At 39.2% G+C, this 18,059-nt stretch overlaps 1 protein-coding gene across 3 annotated transcripts in view; it reads right to left on the bottom strand.

Moving 5' to 3' along the window:
- LOC140246221 (ADP-sugar pyrophosphatase-like) overlaps positions 1 to 18,059 on the bottom strand; it is a 157,295-nt gene that overhangs the window by 75,619 nt on the left and 63,617 nt on the right. For all 3 annotated transcript variants that reach the window (XM_072325673.1, XM_072325674.1, XM_072325672.1), the window contains one exon: positions 766 to 861. In XM_072325673.1, the coding sequence (XP_072181774.1) occupies positions 766 to 861 (96 nt within the window). The remainder of the gene's footprint in view (positions 1 to 765; positions 862 to 18,059) is intronic.

The following is an 18,059-nucleotide window of genomic DNA, read 5'->3' as shown; positions in this document are numbered from 1 at the left end:
CTCATACGTATATACATGCCAAGTTCCATTAGGATACCTCAAATGTGTTTTTTTTTTTAGTTACGCTGTCCACAAAATTGATTGCGAACGGAAAGATGGAAGGATGGCAGAGGCATAAAAATAATACAACAAATGGATGAAATAAACTACAGGTGTTATAGTGTCATTTCACATGGCAGTAATTATAATAAGGCAGTAATTCTGGAGTTGTTTCACTTTTTATACCTCCGCCACAAAGCTTGTAACAACTGATTGACTGCACATCGCTGGTGTAGACATTGTGACATCCACGATTGAGCAGTTATGCTTTCTCTGTAATGTCCCATTGGATAACACGCCGTACTGTTATGCTTTTTCATTGCATACTTTTTTGCACAGCCGTGCATATCAGTAAGAAAATTGAGAGCGCACATGTGACTCATTTCAGCACTTCTAATTGGCTAAATTCTTGAACCCATTTTATAAATCAAAATGTAAGCCTAATAAGCTCTCTATCTCCTCTCATACACTTAACAGTTTGTTGTTGTTTATTTCAAAATTTATATTCACACTCATTTGTCCGCTTGTGTGAAGACTACTGTACTATCATATAAAAAAGGAAGCAGGCATTATGCAGGACTTGCTCATGTTATCACAAAAGCAGTCACTATGGCAAAAAACAAACTAGGCTGTGCAAATGCCGGTATTTTAACCAAGCAGCTACACTCAAGTGTAAATATTGTGACTCTATTAAAACACAAACACACAACTCCAAGTTTAACTTACTAGGTGAGACTGCTAGGACAGATCCTACATAGCCAGTCTCCTCCTTGAGTTCCCGCAGAGCTGCCTCTTCAATGTTGTCCGTGGGATCTATCAAACCTGATACATTACAAAGAACACACACATACAGTATGCTAGAATGATCTAAGGTAACTCCATGCAATACAAGATGTAACAATCACATACACACACATAAAATCTGCAATTTCATCTTCATTCCCCATCAAATACCCTGTACTATACAGAAGGCAATAAAAAGCACCTCCTTCCATTCCCTGTATTTAGTCATATTTTATACTTTAAAGGGGCATTCCAGATGATTTTCATAATTTCACATCATATAGGACATAAATCGACAGCTCCATGTATAGATTTGTGGAATTTATTGTGGTCCGTGAGACCAGGCATCCACTAGGGCAGGGACAAGATGCAGAAAGCAAATTTAATAATTCCGCACTCATTCAGCAACCTCTCCGCACGTACTTGAAAGAGTCCGTTCACTGTCCTAAACATGTCCGGGCGTGTCCACACCTTCGGGGGAGAGAAAAATTTCTGCGTCCAAATTTTGATCGAGACCAAGATTTGGATGTGGACATGAATCTTCTGACACCTTCTGTAACTCTCGTGAGGATATCATCAGGGCATCCTGTCTTTCTGTAACACTTCCGCCCCTTCCATAAATGCTCCTAAAAGGACCCTGCAGTGCTGGCAGCTTCGCAAATGAAAACGGAAGACACCCGGCATGTTTTAGAACAGTGCAGTGCTGATGCGGATTGAGTGCTTTATTGACCTGGTTTTTGTTTCAAAGTTGTACCATTGTGAAGAACTAATCTCAGAGATTCTACAGGATGATATCTGCATTTAGTGGAAGAGAACTCTGAAGAGACTTTATTTGTGGACTGCCTCGGTTTCTTTGAGTTTGTGCCGGAGCCATGTTTAGCTGCAGAAACTGCAACAGCTACCAGGTCATGCATTGTTTGGACCTACAACCCCCCAGCACCTGTGGAATAAAAGCATTAGTCTAGTCTTTGTGACAATGAGTCCTCTTCATCCTGTTGTTGTTGCTGCCCTTGACATTTTAGCCTGCCTGAATGTGGGAGGGGAATATGCTAATCTCCCATCCTTACATCACATTGTGCAGCAGCCATTCATAAGGAAACAGTTTCTTCAAAGAAAAATTGCCTACTGTGCGAATGGGTCCGCAACTGCGCAATGTCAGCTGCTGAGAGATGGTGATGTACACCCTAACCCAGGTCCTGATGAGCATGAATTCAACGGGAAATCAACATTCAAATCATTATGTCAATCAAAATATACTTCGCAAGATTTACTGGAGCTGCAGCATGGAAGTAATTACCTCCTGCCCAAACATGTGTATGCTATCTTCCAGCAGTAGCACTAACATTAGTTACGTTCAGATGGCAGGCCCTAACCTCGAGGTTAGGAAACCTCGAGGTTTAGCTCTTGCTCTCTAACTACGACATGTGTCGACACGACGAATCTTAACCTCGAGGTTACGAAACCTCGAGGTTAAGCTTCTGCTCCCCGTAACTACGAGTGGGTCCCACTCGATGTTAAACCCACAAAACCGGAAGTTTCAGCCCACACTGCTAACAAGGCATCTATTTCTTCTTTAGTCCAACTCTGTCGGACTCGCTTACCGGTACTCTTTTTCCCACCAGCGGCACCAGCTTCCTCTGTCATGGTATGCAGAGATAGCACTGCACTGATGACTTCATGCTTTATGAAGATATTCGTCGAAAACAATGTTTTAGCGTCGGAGAAGAATATAGAATACAGTAGCGAGTTCAACGTGTTCAGTTTCAGAGATCAAGCGCACGAGAAGAAAAGATGATGTTGTGATGTGCGTCATACCGGTTTTTCACCTCGGGCGCACGTGTAGTGTATTTGTGCTGTATGTGTGGGAGGTTGACCCGGGGGCTGGAGTTCACGGCGAGGTCACTCTTAACTTCGAGTTTGTTGTTTTTTGTGTCCACACGGTGCTTATCCCTAAAAAGACTGGGGGGGGGACCTAAAAGGCCCCCCCCCTCGACATTTCGCGCGATTACTCAGCAACACGCAATGCTCTCACCGCGATTCTCTGTGACTTTTTTCTTTCGAGTTTCCCGCACATTTTGACACCAAATTTGTGACGCCCGGGGGTACGGTGCTGAAGTTACATAACTTTTTGTACATGCACGTGAGACCGAAAATGGCTCAAAAATGCAATTTTGTGTACAAAGTCAATACAAATTGAGTTTTATCACATGGTTCATATAAATATGCTTATTTTTACTCTCAATGGCTAAAATCAATTTGTTTCAGTAGTATTATGCTTCAAAAAGGGTCTGCCACAAATTTTGCTGAAAAAACAACAAAAACAAAAGGTTGAAAAAACAAAGAAATACATAAGAAATTCATAAAACAATAAAATAAATAAGAAATTGATTTTGATACCGAATTTTTTTTCAAGTACATTTGCTAAGAATGCTACAAAGAATATCTAGACCAAAAATGAGCACTTTTGGAGCTTTATTTACTGATTTAGATAAAAAAGTCTGATTTCTCGCATAAATTAGCATAATTAATCAAAATAAAATAAAAGAAGACTATTTTGGAAAATTTAAATATACGATCTTGTAGATTACATCGCACACTACCATTGTGCAAATTTCCGCGGCGATCACGCGATCCACGGCCGAGATCTTAAGGGGGGGCCCTTTAGGCCCCCCCCCCCCCCAGTCTTTCGAGCTACCAAAATAGCCCAGTCTTTTTAGGGTTAACTACAAGTGGGGACCCCCCGCGGCTCATGGTTAGAGCAGTAACCATAAGATTTCTCGTGGCTCCAAACATCGAGCAAGCCTCGAGGTTTGCTAACTACGAGTGCGTCTTCACGGTCCCTAACTACAAGCTCTAACCTCGAAGTTTCCTAACCTCGAGGTTAAGGGCTCCCGTCTGAACGTAACTATTGCATATCCTGCTGCTCAACATATGTGGGATCCTCCAAAAGATACTCCAATCTCTGTTATCACTTCACCGAGGCGTTGTGTAAAACATCATAGAAGAAATAGGCAGTTCAGCAATCTCAATTATCCCTCAGTCTTCTCCTGCAAATTTTTTCAAGCTATGTTTTCTCAATGTGCTTTCACAGAAACTTGGCTCACTGATAAAGGTGATTTCAATGTACATGTTGATGTGATCAATAATTTGGATGCAATAGCTCTCCGAGAATTGCTTGAGTCTCTTGTCGTACGCAGCATGTAGATGTCAGAACTCATACTCATGGTAATCCAAGAGCATTACGGTCGTGATTTGGCAAAAAGGTGTATGTCTGCCGTTTTACAGCGACTACAAAGCTGAGAAAATCGACTTTAAAGTTTTGGCAGTTTCCTTGACCGTAGAAGCCACCTAAACTGTGCAACGCTCAGGGATTCAATTCCATGATTTAGTATACACTTCAAATTTCATTTCCTGATAATGTTCTTGCATCTAACTTTAAAGAATACTTCAGAATTAGCACTTTTAGCATGTTTAGAGACATACACCTTTTTGCCAAATCACGTTTACAGGGACTGCGACCCACGCTATTTTGGCAAAAAGGTGTATCTTCACATACACCGTAAGAAATCATGCATTTAACTTGGCAAAAAGGTGTATGTATAGAGATACACCTTTTTGCCAAATCACGTTTACAGGGACTGCGACCCACGCTATTTTGGCAAAAAGGTGTATCTTCACATACACCGTAAGAAATCATGCATTTAACTTGGCAAAAAGGTGTATGTATAGAGATACACCTTTTTGCCAAATCACGTTTACAGGGACTGCAACCCACGCTATTTTGGCAAAAAGGTGTATCTTATCATGCACCGTGATAAATCGTGCATTTAAGTTGGCAAAAAGGTGTATTTATAGAGATACACCTTTTTTGCCAAATTAAACGATAACAAAATATACCAGAGATTTTGTAGGGAGAAGGGTGTATGTGAGACCATTTCTAATCAAATGTTAACTCTTGACAATCTTTACTTCATTTTTACAAAAAGATTTAAAAAATAACAATAAAGAAAAATATCAGGATGCACAACTTGTTCATCAAACATAGAAAAATGTGCGCAAATTACAACTCACCCTAGAGTCTAAATATTAACAAAACATGGTCTCATGGATATGCATGGTTAAGGATTACAGCTGAAGAATTTTTCTTCTTCCTTCTCCTTCCTTTTTTCCAAAAACTTCTACTTCCAATGAGATGATTCATCATATTTTTAGCTTTGTGCCCCTTTTTTTTTCGACAAAAGGTTCGTTTGTTTTCTCTACTGAATGCTTTAGCAAACAAAGAGGCAGTTGTTTGCACATCATGTATCTGTTCTTAAAAACGCAGTTATCATGCTGCTCCCAATTTTCGCAATAAATTCAATAAATGTGAAAATTCAGGTAGGATCATTTAACTGTTTGCATCCACTGAGCACTTTGAGCAGTACATCCAAGTATCATTTCCAAAGACAGGGACACATCTTTCTCTAGACCTTTGTGTGTAACTGCCACTAAATGTCTGTTAGGTAACAGCTCCATACGCATAGCGTAATAGGTAGCCGATCTTACAGTCACACAGCACACCATTACACTATGTACTAACTATACACAGCCCAGTCGCTGTACATGGTACGTCGCGACAGGGCTGTACGCGCGCGACCACCAACCACTAGGAGAGCGACGGATTCGTATTACGATAGCTTTGAATTTTGATACTTAACATCATTTTTGTCACCTCAAACTCAACGAGTATACTTTTCAATATTTACTCTACATCTGATGCTATCAGTATTCAAATGTACGCAATGAAACTTACCGAAATTGATCATCATATCCAGCATGTCCACACGGTACACAATCTTTCACGCCAGGCCTAACTATACACAGCCCAGTCGCTGTATGGTACGTCGCGACGTACATTACCATGTACAGCGACTGGGCTGTGTATAGTCAGGCCTGGCGTGAAAGATTGTGTACGGTGTGGACATGCTGGATATGATGATCAATTCCGGTAAGTTTCATTGCGTACATTTGAATACTGATAGCATCAGATGTAGAGTAAATATTGAAAAGTATACTCGTTGAGTTTGAGGTGACAAAAATGATGTTAAGTATCAAAATTCAAAGCTATCGTAATACGATTACGTCGCTCTCCTAGTGGTTGGTGGTCGCGCGCGTACAGCCCTGTCGCGACGTACCATGTACAGCGACTGGGCTGTGTATAGTTAACTATGTACAGGCTTCTACATGAAGTGCACAGCACGGACAGTGCAGGGATCACTGTCATTTTGAAGCGTAGAGAACTCTCATCCCACAGCCACACTTGCCGGAAAAGCTGTCATTTCAACAGAAATGCTAGATTTTACGAATCTGCGCATCTAATGGCATAGAAGTGGCCATAGAAGTCTAGGACAAACGTTAGATCTGAACTTCTAGATATTAGGTTCTATCTACTCACCGACTAGCAACAAGGAGAAACTTCTGCAGTGCAACGGGCTGCCAGTTTTAAGTCAGGAGCATGGCCCGCCACCGCACCGACCGGTGAAACGGTACACATACATGCCAGCAGCACGTATAAACAACAGAGTATATATACACAGAGTATAAAAGATACACCTTTCTGCCTTATCATACTTCGCAACTATAATTCATGATTCATTCGGCAGATGGATGTATCTAAAGATACACCTATCTGCCAAATCTTTAAGCGCTCCCCAGCGTGCACGGTTAGAGGTGTATCTAGAGATACACCCTTTTGCCAAATCATGTAGTTCTCTATCCTGGTACGTCATTGTACGTCAAGGGTGTATGTAAAGATACACCCTTTTGCCTAATCAAAAGCAGGAAAATTGATAAAATAATACAGAGATAGCCCCAAGTATCTCGGAAACAAATGATCGATGACTTACGAAAGTTGGTCACATGAAAATTTCGGCATCGAAAACCCCCCAAATGGCAAAAACCAAAAACATGATATTTTTCAGACATACACCTTTTTGCCAAATCACGACCGATTAGCTCAAAATAGGCTTAAACCTGGCTCAAAATAGGCTTAAACCTGGACATTTTTGGTAACAAGCTGATTTTTTCAGGATAGTTCCAGAAATATGTCTAGAATAACATACTAAAAGTCCTCATAAATCCTCGAGTGTTTTCCGCAATCCAAGATGGTGTCCAAAATGGCCGCCATTTCCAGAAATTCTTATAACTTTTCAACCAAAGAACCCAAATACAAAAAGTAAATGTCTAAATATATGTTTTGAAGCATGAAGAACTCAATAAAATACATAGTAAGAGATGTTGACGCACACAAGTCCTGTAATCCAAGACGGCATCCAAAATGGCCACCATTTTCTGAAATTCTTAATGATGTGTCAACCAGGTAAAAGTAACCCAAATACGAAAAGTAAACACCTAAATATATGTTTTTTAAGGATGAAGAACTCAATAAAATACATAAGAGATGTTGACGCAGGTAAGAACCGTAATCCAAGCTGCCGTCCAAAATGGCTGCCATTTCCTGAAATTTTTTATAACCTTTTAACTAGGCTACCCAATACAAAATTTAAGTGTCTATGTTTCGAAACATGAAGAACTTGATGGAATACATATTAAGAGATGATTACACACTCAAGTACCGATTAAACCGCTCGAGCTCTTCCTAAAATGCAAAATGGCGAGCAAAATGGCCGGCAGTAACAATTTTATCTCACAATTATATAAATAAAGGTCGGTATAGTTTATAAGAAACCTTTTATTGAAAAAATAGTTCTTATGTGTAAAGTAAACAAATAAAAACATTTGGATGTTAAAATCAAAGAGTGTGTCCTTGTTACGAGAGAGACATTTCACCATCACATTTGTTGCTAACCAGAGAGTCTACTAGAAGGCTATATATATATATATATATATATATATATATTTCTTTTTTTTTAAACCACATGGTCTCTTTTTGTCACCTCAAGCACATGAGATGAAAATTTAGTGCTAGCCTTTTTTTTTTATCACCCGTTACCAACGCATTTGATGTCTACCACGAGGACACCACTAGTGAGTTCCATTTGAAACTGTCAGTTATCACTTAGGAAGGAAAAACAATTCCCTTTGGTGTCGGTGCTACATACATGCTCAAACTTAGTGTCTAGATGTGCTACAAAATAATGTGCAATTTATCACGTGGCAGTGAATTTCTTTGGTGCAGTATATTCTTCCACCTAAAAAAACAATGTCTAAATTATCTTATTCATTTCATGTAGATAAGGTATATAATAGATAGAAATCAGAGAATATGACACTTATAGCTATTGGTACATGGAGGAGGCATACTTCCCTCCCACACGAGGGATTTTTTTTTTTAATTAAAGTGAAATATATAGTGCAAACGTTTGGTAAGATTTTGAATTGCTTCCATCAAACAGTACGAAAAATACAAAGTAGTACTCAGGGAAACGGGCAATGGGAGGATGTGAAAGGAGGATCCCCCCCCCCCCCCCAACTTGAGGGAGAGACTTGATAGTCAGACATCTGATGCACCCTTTATTGGTGAAATATTACATGTTTGTTTTCATCAAAAAAGAAACAAAAAATATATAATCATGGAAGTGTGTGGTCATAGGGTTGCCCGCTCCCACACGAGGGAAAATTTTCAGACTTGAAATTCACAAATCTGTTGCACACATTTGGTAAAATATCCAATATTTGATTTCTATTCAACAACGTTTGGAAAAATATATATTCAGGAAAGTGTCGGGGAGGGGAGTGTGGGTAGAGAATACTTCTTCCAAAATGATGGAGATTTTGGCATTTTCCAATTCGAAATTCAGAGATTTAGTGCACTCTTTTGGTGAAATATTAGATATTTGTTTTGGTCATAGAAATAAGAAAATATATATTTATTGAAATATGCGGGGGACGTGAATGAAGTGATGCACCCTCCCACAAAATAGAGATTTTTTTTTTTTTTTTTTCAGGTTACGGATTTTATGGTGCGCACCTCAAAGAGTAGATAATTCATAGTTTCAGTTTCCCCAACCCCTCCAACATGAGGGGCTTTTACACTTGAATTGAAATGAAAATAACTATATCATTTTAATACTCATATAATTTTATGATGGAATATTTGGGAATGGTTAATCAATTGTTATTTAATATAAAGCGAGGAAGTGCGCGGTGGAAGGGTTGGGAAGGGCAAATCACCCTCCAATATGAGGGAACTAACTTTGCATTTTGTAAGTGAAAGATCTAGTGCACACTTTTTAATGACATATTCAGAAATTTGTAAATCTCAAAAGTGTACAAAGTCCATGGAAAGGGGCCGAGAGAGGGACGTTTAGCATTTTTATGATTGCAATTCAATGACAAAGTGCATATACTTCAGAATGAATATTTGGAAAATGATGCACCCCCCCCCCCCTTCCCAAGGGGTGGGGGGGGGGGGGGGAATGCATCCAACCAACCTATACCCATGTTGTGCACATTCCAGCGAAATATTCCTCTGGACCTTCTTAGTTATAGAACATTATGTTGAACTTCTTTGTCTCTTAAAACAGGCTAAAAACAGCAATGTTTTGATAAACAAAATGGCATCCATGAATTGGGGCAACATTTGGTTTTTGCGAAGGCTTTATTGGTACTTGTACTTACGTGCTTCACAATCTCTGAATAAGTATTTCATCGGGTTCCTTATGCCTCAAAATATATATTTAGACATTTAAGTACGTATCACGGTTACCTAGTTGCAGGGTTATGAGAAAAACAGGAAATGGCAGCCATTTTGGACACTATTTTGGATTTCTGAAAGTGCTTAAGTGCCATATGTGTGTTTCAAAATCTCTTAAGTATTTTATTTGGTTCCTTTTGACACAAAACATATATTTCAACATTCAAAGTGTGTACAGGTGAATTCTACTTGCAAAATTGTGAGAAAAAAAATCAGGAAATGGCAGCCATTTTGGACACCATCTTGGATTACCGTACTTGCATGCTTCAACAACTCTTAAAATGTATCTAATCGAGTTTTTCATGCGTCAAAACATATATTTAGACATTTAAATTTTGTATTTGTGCTACCTGCTTGAAAAGTTGTAAGAATTTCAGAAAATGGCGGCCATTTTGGACGCCAACTTGGATTACGGTACTTGCGTGCGTCAACATCTCTTAATATGTATTTTATTGAGTTCTTCATGCTTGAAAATATATATTTAGACATTTAGATTTTGTATTTGGGATACCTGGTTGAAAAGTTATAAGAATTTCAGGAAATGGCGACCATTTTGGACACCATCTTGGATTGCCGAAATGCTCAAAGAGGATTTATGAGGACTTTTAGTATGTTATTCTAGATATATTTCTGGACCTATCCTGAAAAAATCAGCTTGTTACCAAAAATGGCCAGGTTAAAGCTAATACTCTTGGACTATGGTCATACTATATCTTATCATCAGTAGAAGTTCAGATGACATGGTTGTTGGAGAGCCTTGGGCTGATTCATTGGTTGCCTATCGTATGTCAATAATGTATTATTTGAGAACACAAAAACCACCAGTAGAAGTAAAGAAAGTGGTGTGTCGTAAAATTGCATCACTTGATTATGATACTTTTCAGAATGATTTGAGAGCAAGCGATCTCAGTACAGTATTCATCGCATAATCGGGCATCTGATAATCAGGAACCTCGCTTAAATGACATACGCTTCCCAGAAACATTTCTAATGCATGTTATTTTCACTGGATAATCGGGCGGGGACCTCTGATAAACGGGACAATTTTTCTTCAAGCCATCTTTGATTTTGTTGATATTTTACACAAAAAATCTACCAAAATACCACAACAATATTTCAAAGATTCCCTATCAGTTGTCGTTTACATCAAACTTTACAAAGCAAGCTTCGGTCTGGTTTGTTTTGACCTCCGTCCATCCAGTACACATACATTTCAGCTCGCTGCCCGCCTTCGCTTTTCTGTACATGTGTATATATGGCGAGCTAGATCGCTACATATTGACAACACATGTACAGTGCAGTGATCGCGGCAAGTAAACAATCAAGCCGTGATGATTGAATGATTGAAGGACTTTTCATTGACGTTCCCACATCAGTTTTGGGTAATCATTTCCCATGGTTGTGGATATGAATTTATACGGAACGCCCTACATGTCCAAGAATTCTACGAATGTTTAAGAAAGTGCTAGCTTTTAATCCACATATTTTGTGTTCGAAGAGAGGTGACAGAAGAAGAACCTGGTTGCGATTACTCTACATCATTGCGAGAATGGGAGAGCTAGAGGGTCGCGCCGAGGGGTAGCGTGGTTGTGTATTCATGTACATGTACAGTACGTCAGTATGCATGTGTGCGTGTGTGTGTGTGTGTGTGTGTGTGTGCACTACATGTACATGTCGTATGCCGTTAGTGTATGGTAAGTGCTCATCGCGAAATCGGGCACCCGCTTAAAGGGGCCGTGTTTGCTACTCCCAACCTGTCCCGATTATGCGATGAATACTGTACTTACATATGCGATGACTTAGAGGAATTGGTCACATTATATGAAAACTCTTTGTCATCTGTTCTTGACAAACATGCACCACTTGTAACATAATATGTGAGTGCGAGGCCCAAAACACCTTGGTATAAGGAAGACATTGGGCAAATGAAACAAAAGAGATGGAAAGCAGAAAGGAAGTGGATGAAGAGCCACAACAACAAATGTGATAGTGATGATTATAGGAGTATACGGAATAAGACTTTGGCCGTGTTTATGCTTCCCCTTTTCGGGACAGAATCAGCGCTTTCATACATGTTAAGTTCAAAACGCAGTTGCGTCCTTGCTCATTTTGATATAAACGCCGTTTCAAAACATCGTTTCAAAACGCACAAAAAAAGTGTGCTTACGATCCGTGTTTCTGACTAATCACGTTTGACGGGGAACCATAAACGCAACTCACATCACATATATGCATTTAAATGACGTCATCTCCATCGCCTTTCCGGTTCACATAAAATTGCGCACGCCAGGCCAGCCAACCTTTCGGTTACTGTACGAGCTGAAATTTTCACGATTTTCGCGAATCACCTTTAAACCGCGAAAATAACAACACGCAAAAATAACAACACGCGAATAACAAGTTCAGTTAGACCCTCGCAGCCGCGAAATTAACAACACGCGAAAATGTCCTCCAAGTAGCAATTCGCAAAAATATCTGTACGCGAAAATTTCAGCTCGTACAGTACTGTGCTGCGAAACGCAATTTGCAGGTGCTGATCCCTCGAGCTCCCTCTTGGTACATTACTGTACATGGTGACAGCCATATTAGTGCATGAAGAGCTCATTACATATCATACATTCCGATTTTGTCAACAATTTGTCGATGAAATAAATACTTGTATTTCCTATCATTGTCTTCAGTTCATGTACGTGTGCATTAGTAAAGCAAACGAAATTACATCAGACATGCTACGGAACATGAACAATACACACACTCAGGCCAAAACTTCCACAAAAGTGTGCGCCCCAATTTGACCTGCCTCTGCTGAGGTCAGTGAAGTAGTCGCAAACGCTCTTTTCAAGGTCGAAGAAAGCGAGCATAAAAAGTGCTCCCGTGAACAGCGTTTTGAATCAGCATTTCAAAACGCTGATTCTGCCTTCGCAAATTGAGTATAAACACACCCTTTGTCTGTAATGAATCACGCCCAACAAGATTATTATAATGAATGTATAACTGAGAATGCTGTTGATCAGAAAAAAGTTGTTTCATATAGCAAAATCTTTGTTAAATATGAAGAAGTCTATATTTGATTTACCACCACACATCAATACTGAAAACTTTGTAAGAGTTGTGTATTTTGAGCAGAAAGTAGTGAAAATGTGCGACGACATTCACTTGAAAAGAGCAGCTGGTATCCCAAACCAATCTTCTCATACAGAAGTTCAAAATAAGTTGTCACAGAGTTCCCCGTTACGTGCATATGATGTGCAAAAGTTGGTCAGGAAGTTAAACAAGAAGACACGTACATTGGATCCAATACCCACAAAGCTGGTTGTAAGGACCACTGACATTCTATTGCCAGTTTTTGCGATAATTGTCAATATGTCTCTGACAAGTGGACACTTTCAGAGGAATTGGAAGTTGGCTATAGTTAGACCATTATTGAAAAAGCCCAGAGCCGATTTACAGTTTACAAATTGTAGACCCGTTAGTAATTTGCAACATGTGTCCAAATTGGTTAAAGCAGCAGTAGCAGGTCAAATTCAGCAACATCTTGGAAATAATGATTTACTACCATCAGTGCAGTCAGCACATAGCCAAAACCACAGCACAGAAACAACCCTGTTAAAGGTGAAAAATTATTTGCTGTTTGCCATGAATAAGCAACAGGTGGTATTTTTGGTTCTACGTAATGGACATGAGTGCAGCTTTCGATTTAATAAGACACGACATCCTTGTGAACATTCTCCAAACACATTTTGGAATAACTGACAAGGCACTGTTGCGGCTTAAGTCTTATTTGAATGATAGGAGACAGAGGGTTCAGGTCGATTCCAGTATGTCCAAGGAGTTTGATGTACCCTGGGGTGTACTCCAAGGCTCCCCTCTGGGTCCCCTTCTCTTTACTTTGTATGCTGGTAGGTTGTTCCATGAAATCCAACACAATTTCCCAGAAGTAATGTGTCATACCTATGTGGATGATACACAGCTGTACATATCCTTTTCACCTAATTCAAAATGTGAGATTAAAATCACAAAATCAAACATTGAGAATGGACTGTATATTTCAATATCAGTTGCTTCTGAGCCCACCAAAATCATACATCATCCGAAGCTAAATTTATCTAGCTTTTCAAAAATACCACTATTTTTTAACCATCCCTTGTAGAAGGGTCAGGATCCAGCAAAATAGCATTCATGTTCACATAAAAAATGTGCCAAAACTTGGTGAAGTCGCAGATGACCTTAATGAGCCAATCACAACCCCGCGCTGTGACGTCATTGGCATGGCGATTCTGCTGAATGAACGAGGGCAACTCAAGGCACTCCAAAAATGCTAGAATCGCTTCAACTTCTGTTCATTGTTACTTTTTTGTGTAACAATTATCATAATGATATTTTCTCTGTCTTTTTTTTTTTTCTATATTACTGTCGTCAATAATCGAGAAAATGACTCACGTCCACAAAAACTTACATCAGCCCTACACACTGAAAATTGTGTTGTTCAGTTGCACTACTAGGAGGACATAGCTATAGCTCAGCCTTGGTCGTGTGATCGTGTCCATCATGACTTGTAGACAAGACACAGTTGTTGTGCTACCATGTAATTGTTCTAGTATGTTTAATTAAAATAAGCAAATGATTCTACACAAAACTTAACAGTGGGCAAGATAAAACCTGCCAAGTTATAAACCCTGTCAGACTATACTTGTGTGAATGAATCGTTTGGTACGAGTTGTATGCAGTAAAAAACGCAAACATCAGAGTCGATGGGGGGATGGTACGTGTCTTCAGGGAATTTATCGACACATCTGCACAGGAAACATACAACATATATCATATTTCAGTAGAAACATGCACATCACACACACACACACACACACGCACACACAAACACACACAAGTGTAACTTGTCCTCCTGTAATTGAGTCTGTGACGACTAGTTGAGAAAATACAGTTGCAGTATGGCTGTGCTATTCAATGTTTTGATTAGACAAATTTTCTTCAAATTACATAATTATGTATACAGGAACTGCATTCTGGTTATCATTATTTGTTTGTCTTGAATTTTGACAAGCTTTTGTTTTTTGATAGTTCTGTGATTCTTTGTTATACTGTATTGTTATTTATCAATAGGCTCCTAAATTTCAACAGCTGATTAAAAAAAAAAAAAATCCTTTCAGATTATTCTATTAAGATTATAAGAATTAAAAAGAATATGTGATTGTATGCACAGTTTTAAAATGGGCAAAATAGAATCACATCCACGTCAGACTTTATACATTTGTGAACAGTAACATTTGATGGTATGCAGGGATAAGCCTATAGTGCTGGCGGTGGAGGCAGTCACAGTTTTCAGGGAATTTATCATCAAACAAACTCATATCCGCACTCTGCATTGGAAACAGGCGACACACTTTTTTCCCCAAAAGAAACATGCTCACATACAAACACTAGAAGCAAATCCTTCCAATCATCACAAAATAACATGGAGACAGCACACATGAATTCCAACATAACTTTTATATTTAATATGTGAAAACAAAAGCACATGCATTGTGCCAAAAACTACTTCTCTTTCAGAAAAAAAAAAAATTCAAATGCAAATACAATGTACCAAAAATACATGTACTTATCACTTTGCGTAATTATGCAACACTAACAAGACTAACAGTTTTTAAATATCTGTAAACTTTTGTAATGAAAGCTTGATAATGTTTTGCATTTGCAGGAAGCTCAATGTACATTGTACATGTATATTTAACTTTATAGAAACAAACTTCAGGCTAATATTTTGTACATTATACAGGTATACCTGTATAGAATTTTCTAGAACATGTCAAATAATTGACAGCAAGAATTTTTATTTTTACAATGACTTTAACAGGAAAGGTATAACAAACACATATTTTCTTTCACTGTCTGTTCCGTTCCTGTGTCAGCATCCATCTTTGCTTCTTCCCTTCCTCACACACTGTATCCTCCTTGTCACATACATAATGTACATTGAGGTTCTTAGTATAAAGGTGTCCCAACAATTTGGCTGCCTTTGCTGCAGGTTGTCCTTCCAGATGAAATATACAGTTGTACTCCTACAGGATGTAAACCCCTTGAAGGGGTTGGGTGGCTGTAAGTTGAAAATCTGGAGGCTTTGGAAGAGGGGCCATCCTTCTTGGGGTGACAACTTCACTGATCACTCTTATGTTTTTTCCATTTTTGTTTGTTTGTGTGTGTTTTTTTTTTTGGGGGGGGTTTGTTTGTTTCTTCTTTTACACTTCCTAAAGGCTGCCTTTTCATGAACAGCCTTTGTATTTGTCGTTACGAACAAAGTAATTACACAAGTTGATGCAAGAGCAGTTGAACAATTTGGTTGCAACAATGTAAAGATGAATATCATAATTGTGCAAACAATCACAGCCCAACCTGGCAAGAATTCCACTTATAAGGATTTTTGCTGTTGGGTATTTTTCACATGCTGAGTTATATAACTTCTGAGAAGAATGTCTATCAATGTTCCGCACATTTGACGAAAGGTTGTTTGTACCTACATGTACATATACATGTATGTGTAAAAGTACTGCATCACCTTCACTAGTGACAATGTCACACAGTTCAGTCTTTTCCCTGGAGCAAAAAGATTTTTGCTCCAGGGTAACAAATACTTGTGCATCACTCCTGTCCAGTTCCAGATTCTGTACCATCGAAACACCATAGAAGTGAACCTTCATTCATCTATAAAAGAAAAGCAGAAAAGGAAAGAAAATAAAACATCATGACTGCACTGTTTCAAAGAAACTTATGAAAGATATTTTTTTAAAAAAATGAATCTATAAGTGCTATACAAGCAAAGATCAGGAACAAATTTTATATTTTTGGAAAAGACTTTAAAGGGGGAGTCTTTTAATTCGAACATTAGGACCATATATAAGGTATTTTAGCTCACTAACAAGATTCTGGTGTTTTTATCAACCAAAAATTGCCCAGTATCAAGAAATCGCTCAAAATGTTCACTGATTTGGGAACGCCCCCAAAAACTGGCAGCTGATTGGCTGATGCGATTTGACGTATCAACAGGAAGACCCCGCGAAGCCACAGAGTTTGACTAATGCATTGGCAATGTAAAATGAATGAAACTTTATCTATTTTGAAGTCAAGATTTAACCATACTTTGCGTCCCAAAAGTGATTTGAATATGTTGTTTAGACATTTCAGTAGAGGCCCAGTGACGCCACTGACATTTTTTGAACACTCTACCCATGATAATTTTTTTTTTTTGATCCGGTTTACGTTCGGAAAAAACTAAATATTTTCTGCGAGAGAAAAAGACAAGTAGACGTGCAGACAGCCGCTTTACTGCAGACCATACATTGCGACTCTGTGTGTGTGCGTGGATGATAACAACAAATTGCAACTGGAGACTGGATGGCACTCTAATTTTACGATAACAGCGTACTTTGTAACTAGCTCCGCTATCGCGTTAGCTTTATATACAGTAACAAGCTGGTAGCAATACCGAACGTACCGAGCAGTAACAAAGGTCCTATAGACGTCTATCTATTGTGGTAGCAATCCATACACGCTCACTATGCTAGCGATCGAGTAGCGATCATCGGTACTAGAGCGCCAAAAAGCAAATTTGTGTAGCTATTGTGGTCAGCAAGTGTTCTCAATATGGATTCAGACCTGGATTCGCCTGTCTGGCTGCGACCCCCACCGAGATGATGAAGGCGAAGGTAAAGCAGCCCTTCGTCAGCTCCAGCTCTAGCCCCACGCAGCCCTAATCTGAATTGGGTTCACTCCCGTAGCCATACCTACTGGAGCATATGAACCCGACTCTTCACCTCCCGCCCCCGGAGCAGTGGCCCGTGAGGATGCTGAGGGACAGGGTGATGGCGACGAGCCCGCGACGAGGTTGGGAAATAACAACTGGTAATTATCAAGTACACTGACAGTCCAGATAGTTCACTCTAATGTTAATTTTTACAGAATGCAGGTTGATCGGGGTCAGACAAACTAAAACAGAATTTTGTTAACAATACAACATAAACGTGAAACTAGAGTGGAAGTGGGACATCCTTATACAAAGCTCTCATATTTCTCGATCTCAATCATAATGTCACAAGGACAAACTGATTTTTCAGATCCCGATTTTTTTTTTTTTTTTTGTATTTGCAGCATGAGTCCTGATATATAAGTTTTGATGTAATTCATAGTACCTGGTATCTGTATACTATGTACAGGGAGGTGTTACAGCGAGTGGCAACTCTTCGTAATTCATGCAAACACATGTTTGGGTTCAAGGCGTTACAATGGAATGTCTAGCATTCCACTACGCTTTTAAGTCATGCTCGGCACCGCTCTAGTTGCAAGACAAAGTTCGGAGACGAAGAACGCATTTCACCTTTCGTTGAATTACAAGCTTTATTTCACCGTAAAATTTTAACCCTATTTTAACTGGGCTATTTGAGACCAAGTTTTACTGGGGGGGGGGGTCAATTTGACCCCCCCATCAGATCTTGGCTGCCGATCGCGCGATTGCCGCAAAATTTTGCCTGAACAT

The sequence above is a fragment of the Diadema setosum genome, chromosome 2 (assembly GCF_964275005.1).
Source record: "Diadema setosum chromosome 2, eeDiaSeto1, whole genome shotgun sequence".
NCBI lineage: Eukaryota > Metazoa > Echinodermata > Echinoidea > Diadematoida > Diadematidae > Diadema > Diadema setosum.
The sequence above is the reverse complement of the archived record's forward strand: the minus strand, read 5'-3'. Positions and strand labels throughout refer to the sequence as shown.